Source organism: Engraulis encrasicolus, chromosome 4 (assembly GCF_034702125.1).
Source record: "Engraulis encrasicolus isolate BLACKSEA-1 chromosome 4, IST_EnEncr_1.0, whole genome shotgun sequence".
NCBI lineage: Eukaryota > Metazoa > Chordata > Actinopteri > Clupeiformes > Engraulidae > Engraulis > Engraulis encrasicolus.
Genome location: NC_085860.1, coordinates 46,266,703 through 46,274,202, shown reverse-complemented (window position 1 = coordinate 46,274,202; position 7,500 = coordinate 46,266,703). Strand labels below are relative to the sequence as shown.

At 43.4% G+C, this 7,500-nt stretch overlaps 1 protein-coding gene across 1 annotated transcript in view; it reads right to left on the bottom strand.

Annotated features, from left to right (window-relative positions):
- The window catches only part of rasgrf1 (Ras protein specific guanine nucleotide releasing factor 1), a 92,103-nt gene that overhangs the window by 52,377 nt on the left and 32,226 nt on the right, over nt 1-7,500 (bottom strand). The window contains exons 5-9 of the mRNA XM_063197512.1: nt 7,125-7,229; nt 4,965-5,113; nt 4,341-4,420; nt 2,498-2,691; nt 117-226 (exon numbers count right to left, since the gene is read on the bottom strand). Of these exons, the coding sequence (XP_063053582.1) occupies nt 117-226; nt 2,498-2,691; nt 4,341-4,420; nt 4,965-5,113; nt 7,125-7,229 (638 nt within the window). The remainder of the gene's footprint in view (nt 1-116; nt 227-2,497; nt 2,692-4,340; nt 4,421-4,964; nt 5,114-7,124; nt 7,230-7,500) is intronic.

The window sequence follows — 7,500 nt, the reverse complement described above, 5'->3', positions numbered from 1 at the left end:
CATTCCTTGAGAATGCCTCCAGTTTGGACTTGGCTTACTCCAGGCTTTTCCTCGCATGTTGTTATAACTAGTATTATTATTATTATTATAATTATTATGATTATTATTATTATTACCTGGACAGCTCCTCCAGTTTGCCCTTGGCGTAGTCGAGGCTGTTCCTCTCCACGTGCTCGTGGGGTGTGTGAGCCAGCAGCTCATGCAGTGTCAGGATGTAGCGAGGAATCTGCAGGACAGAGGAAGAGGAGTTTCACACACACACACACACACACACACACACACACACACACACACACACACACACACACACACACAGAGACAGACAGACAGACACACACACACACACACACACACACACACACACACACACACACACACACACACACACACACACACACACACACACACACAAACACACAGATAAACACAGACATAAAGTAGAGGTTATATATTTGACAAAGTGTCCACCTCACACACACATGCACACACACCCCTACAAACACCGTCCAATGTAATTTTTACATGAGGAAGATCAAAACCTTACTATAAACTCTCTCTCTCACAAACGCACACACACACACACACACACACACACACACACACACACACACACACACACACACACACACACACACACACACACACACACACACACACACACACACACACAAAAGCACGTACCTTCAAATGTATTTTTTATGTGACGATCACAACCAAGCAATAAACTCACACGCAAGTGGACACACACACGCACACACAGGCACACACACACACACACAGGCACACACACAGGCACACACACACACACACACACACACACACACACACACACACACACACACACACACACACACACACACACACACACACACACACACACACACACACACACACACACACCTTCACACCTATCAGCACAAATTTATTACAGACGCTGCAGAAAGCCCAGCGAGCACCTCAGGAGAGGGCCCATGATGAAACTGCAGAGCTCGCCAGAAATAAAAGCCATTATGGTACCATAACGCAGGGCGAGACCCCCCCACCCACCCATCACCCCCAAACAACCCCTTTTAGACATTAGTGTACTGGCGGCCTCCCATATACCCCCTTTAAACAACGGTGAAAAACAAGTAGAACTCCAGACTCCATATTACATGGATATCGAGACAAGCTTCGTTTGTGCTTCAGTGGATAATGGCGTGCCTTGGAGTCAGTGTGACTACACTATGTAAACGGCACTACACTATGTAAACTGGTGCATTGTGGGTAGCTATGAGGTCACAGAGGCTCACGGAGTAGCCTCTATTCATTGTGCATTCGCTGACACACTGTAAAGGCAGGTTGACGTTGTGTTGTAACACTGCAGGAAAGGGTGTGACAGTTTGAGTGTGTGTGTGTGTGTGTGTGTGTGTGTGTGTGTGTGTGTGTGTGTGTGTGTGTGTGTGTGTGTGTGTGTGTGTGTGTGTGTGTGTGTGTGTGTGTGTGTGTGTCCGCACCTCTTGAGAGGTGTTGAAAGGCGGGTAACAATATGGGGAATCTGACAAGGCTGCTAAACTCCTTATAGCCATCAGTTGTCCATGACATATGTGGCTACCCTGCATGTGCTATATGTACTAATAGACACACTTAAATGTGCTACTTTAGGCAGGACTACAACAATCTTAATTTCATACCTTTACATCCGTGAATGAATGTAGAGATATGTTAATATTGTATCTCCTCCACTCATATATCCAGTCAAACTGACCCAGAAAACTGAGCATCAGTTTTGGCTAGCCATGCCACTGTATCACTGACAGAGGAAGATCTCCAGCAGAAGATTATAAATTACCATCTTCCTAAAATAGCCTCTATTCATTCAAGTCAATTATTAGGGACATTGGATTTTAAACCCAAATCTTTTCCCCAGGGTGACAAAGGCTTGACACAGGCTGTATTAAGTGGTACAAAGTACACGAGCTACTCAGCTGAGCTTGCAGACAATTGCACCATAATGTAGGTAACATCATAAGAAGATTATTTAAATAAACACACAAAAAAACATGATATAAGTAAACTGATCTACTGGCTCGGGGGCCTATTAAGGCCCAAAAGATATGTTTTAATAAGTTTATATTATTAACAGCACTTACACAATATTCTATCTGACTAAACATTATATTTTTTGTAATGTCAGTACAAATAATCTTGTGTATGGAATATGGAGTCATTCACCATGCATCAACATAAATGTCTGTGTCCTCCCATCCTACCTGTGGTCCTGGCTCCATTGTGCCTCTCCCATCCTATACCACCTGTACAATAGCAATATCCCTCTCAGTGCTGGTATACCAAAAGACTAGGCAATCGACAAGGGCCCCACCAAAATGGTCCACAGCAGGGCCCCCAACAGACAGCATTGCCATGGCAAATGCCAGAAAAAAAATCAAGAGGACACCATGTCTGTACTTGACCTCAAAGAGGTTGAACCACCACCGTCCCTCCCATCCTACTGTACCTGGAACATGGGGTACGTCAGAAAGGTCTCCAGGGTGCGCTCCTCACAGTCCGGCTTGGCCTCGTACTGCTTGAGTAGCTTGTCGAAGTCGCGGTTCTGCTTGCAGTGGGCCAGGATTTGCAGGCTGTACTGGTGGTTACGCACAAACTCCTGGTAGATGTTCAGCATGGGCAGCAGGATGTCAAACAGGTCAGCTGGAGGAGAAAGAGCAGGTCATGAGGTTACAAAGGAAGGCAGTTACTATCCTTATTGGAAAAGACAGCATTAGTGGGCAGTCATGGGTGAGCGGTTAGGGCGTCAGACTTGCATCCCAGAGGTTGCCGGTTCGACTCCCGACCTGCCAGGTTGGTGGGGGGAGTAATCAACCAGTGCTCTCCCCCATCCTCCTCCATGACTGAGGTACCCTGAGCATGGTACCGTCCCACCGCACTGCTCCCCATGGGGCGCCACTGAGGGCTGCCCCCTTGCACGGGTGAGGCATAAGTGCAATTTCGTTGTGTGCAGTGTGCAGTGTTCACTTGTGTGCTGTGGAGTGCTGTGTCACAATGACAATGGGAGTTGGAGTTTCCCAATGGGCTTTCACTTTTTCACTTTAGTGCTTTTGTGAACCGCTTTTGCGCACTTCTGAGATTAGACAACTCTCCCCTGACGGGGTCAGCTCTATGTTCCCACAGCCCATTGGTCCCATGGCCCAATAGTCCCACAGCTTGTTCCTGCTGCTTCATGTACCCACATTTTAAAGATATTATTGAAATATAGTCCCTATGCTCTACAACTCCATGTTCCCACATTTCCAAGTAAATTAAGAGAACATTTCTTTGGAAAACAAGGCCTAAATTTCAATAAATTATTAGTAATGTAGAGCAGCCGGAAAGTGCTGTGGGACCAATGGGCTGTGGGACCAATGGGCCTATAAAACAATGTTAAAAATCTTAGTGATGTGGGACCAATGGGCTGTGGGACCAATGGGCTGTGGGAACATAGACACGCTCCCCTGATGACAACTATTTGAATTGAAAGGCCCATAATGTACACCATTCCACCAATGGAAAACTGTAATCGTGGTTGAAAAGACAAAGTACAAGTACAACACACTACTACAATAACAGTGTGCCTGTTAGCAATATTACGACTTGGTCATTGCCGTTCTGGTAAAAGCAGGGGCCATAAATAACAGGGGCCATGATTAAACAGATAACAGTCTCTGATACAATGTTGATCACTGACAAGCTACACAACACAGCTGCCAGGTAAAAACATGCTAACTGCTAAAACAAAGACTAGTGTGACGGAGGTCATCTTGCACCCGCTCGTCCCCCTCGGGGATCGAACCCGCAACCTCGTCAACTACAGCAGTCCGACAATGGGAGACACAGTACGATACCGCTGGACCAAGAGACCAGTCTCTCAGCCCAACGGCATCGACACTGTATGAGGTTTTGGTAGGGAGTTTTACCAACGTTCCACGCCAACTCTGCTAGTTAGCCTCTGTTACACTCTCCCCCTTAAACCTCACTCCCATCCGGGTCACAGCACCACTGTGACGGAGGTCATCTTGCACCCGCTCATCCCCCTTGGGGATCGAACCTGCAACCTCGTCAACTACAACGGTCCGGCAATGGGAGACACAGTACGATACCGCTGGACCAAGAGACCGGTCTCCCAGCCCAACGGCATCGACACTGTATGAGGCTTTGGGAGGGAGGTTTACCAACGTTCGACGCCAACTCTGCTAATTAGGCTCCGTTACACTAGCAAACTTAACTCTATAATACTGTAATAACCCAATAAATGTAAATTTAAAAAAGAACATGCTGGTAGAATATTCTGTAAAGGAACTTACCCAGGACTAATGTTGGCCAGCTTGCTATTCTGGCCTTCAGGCCTTGGTAGAAGATCTGATGAAGGAACATGATGGTTTCACTGTTGCAAAAACAAATATATATATAAAAAACAATAAGTAATCTCATCTCTTCATGGAGGGACATAGAGTTGATTTCTGCGCTGAACCTAACCTTCAGACAGGGAGAGGACATTTCAAAACATTTAAGGGTCAGTGACCTTTCAGCAGTAGCACACGTCAAGGCGTTGCAACAACAGCCAATACCACTATTGTATGTATTTTATTTTTTGTTTGCTTGTTCGTTTGTTTTTTTTAGTGGACTATCTAAGAAGCATATTAATTGCAGAACATCAACCACCAATTACTAATGAATTTATGGGCATTAGATGCCGTTGTGCCACCGGACAGATGAATACAAAAAATTAGGTAGACACACCTGTTTAGGAATATGCTACCAGAATCCCTCAGGCTGGGAGCCCAACTCCATAACTGGCTTATCATCTTCTATAACTACTCACTCCCTCAGGACTCCCCACTGTCAAGTCCACATAGATGGATGGATGGATGGATGGATGGATGGATGGATACCTACAGATGAATAAAAAGATGGATAGATAGCCTCACCTGTTGAGGAAGATGCTACTGACGTCGTCGTGGGTGATGGGCGGCTTCTTGGAGCTGGCGGCCATGCGTAGCGGCCGCAGGAAGTTGTTGACCAGGATGTGCAGCTGCTGCACGTACTCCGCCTCGGCCTCCAGCATGCTGAACACCACCTGAAGGACAGCGATGGGTGGGACAGGCCCATTACCACCTTAAAGGTACAGTATGTACGATAGTGGCCAGAGAAGGTATTGCAATTACGCTGCCCATTACAAGTATACTGCCCCTTCCCAAATTCGATCTTTGAATAAAATATTTGCTAGGTTATACGCTTGCCTGACCAACGTACGGCACAGTTTTCAACCAAATATGTCTATAACTGGTAATTCAAATTGGTGGACTTGGAGAAGCTCCACCTTTTCATGTAATTCAAATTGGTGGACATGGAGAAGCACCACCTTTTCAACTATGAAAAGTGTAAATTCTCAAGTCATAATAAACACTTAAAATTGATGATGATGATGATGTGAAATATACATGAAAAAGATAACATTTGTGTATGTGCAGCATAAATTCTCAAAATAAACTAATAAAAAATACATGCTCAACCTTTAAAGGTAGAGTACAGGTATGTAGGACTGTGGCCAGAGTAGGAATTGACCTTTCGCAAAATCCCTCCCACAAACAGCTGCCAACCAATCCGAGCTCAGCAACAGTAACTAAGGAGTATAGAATTTGACGGACCTCCGAGAAATAAATTGTGTGCCTATGGCACCATCACATCCGTCACCATCTGAGGTTTGATAGGGACCTCATTTTTTCACTTTTCCGAGGCCAAAACCTCAAGCGGACTGATAACAGTAATGGGTTAAGTCATGTGGGGGGCTATTAGCCAGAGGTGATCATATTTATATTTGTTAATTCAGCTGTTGCTGCTAGAGTGTTTGGTAACACTTTAGAAGAACAGGCGCTTATAAATCACTTATAAAATAATAGTTAACACTTAGTTAATAATGATCTCATAATGAACAAGACGTTTACAAATGTTTGTAAATGTTTAAAAAATAATACTTAAACAGTATTATAAATGATTTATAAAGCTGCTTACAAAGCAATTATACAGTATTAGTGACACTTAGGAAATAATAAACTAATTATGAAAAAAAACATTTACAAATGTTTGTATATGATTAAGAAATAATATGTAAATAGTGTTATATATAATTTGTAAATCTCCTTACAAAAGCAATTACAACGTATTAGTAACACTTAGTAAAAAAATAACAAATTATTAACAAGACATTTACAAATACTATTTTTAACACTTTTAACACTATTTATTTACCCAAGTGCTCTACAAGCAAGTGTTATTTTTTAGTTATTCTTTAAGTTTTACTGATCATTTTAAAAGGGAAAGTGTACACACATTGCTTATGAACCGCAACCAAAACGTGTGCCTGGTTCTAAGTTTTTGACGGACGTAGCAACAATAACTAGGGGGCGTAGCTTTTGCAAAAATTCAATTGCAACTCCGGTACATTGCACATTACAACTATAATGCTCATTTCTAAATTTGATCTTTAAATATTTACTGAGTGATGAACTAGTATTTGTCTGACCAAAGCACAGTGTGTTGTGCAGCTAAATATATCTATAACTAGTCATTCAAAATGGTCTACATAGAGAAGATCCACCTTTTCATGTAAAAGTGTAGTTTTCTAAGTCATAATAAAAATGGAGAATTTGATGGTGATGGCGAATATACATGCAAAACGTAATGTTTGTGTGAGGACAGCATAAATTCTGGAAATAAACAGCTGAAAAAAATACATACTAGCTAAAGACCCACTACCAACTTGACTCTGAACCTGAAAGCCCCTTGAGCACCTGGAATGCTTGACGACTAGTCCATGACATCCCTGATAGGCCACTCAGTTTCAATTCAGTGTTTCCCACAGCCCAAGTAGCATTGTTTGGTGTCACAGGTGAAGAACATTGGGCCAGTACAACTGTTATGCATGTATTACCCCCATTGACATGTACAGTGTGTGTGCCTATTTATCAATTTGTGGAGCTCACGATTTATTCTGTTGTGCTGTGCCACAGAATGGTCTATGAGTGGGACACATTGCAATCACAAGGCTAAAACCCCTAACCATCAGGCCACAAGCCATGAATGCCCACCTGGTTGCGCTTCCGCATGCTCTCAGCATGCGGCGACCGGATGTAGTCCTGGATGATGGTCTTCCACTTCCTCCGGCACATCCAGCCCCGTAGGAAACTCTGCACCTGTGGCATTGTGAGAAGCGTAGTTTGTCACCATCGTTAATCTGTACAATCTTTTTATAGGCCTCATTAATTGTCATAATGCTTGTCATGTGAGTCTGTTGTCTTATTGTGCTTTGTCTTTACCCTTCCTTTACTGTGCCTTACCATTCCTTCCTCTCGGTGTACAACGCGTACTGTATAAAGTTTATACTTTAAACTACAATGTACTGTGAGTATTTTTACAAGATGAAACGAGAATAAATAAACTTTAACAGGACCACACATTATGGTG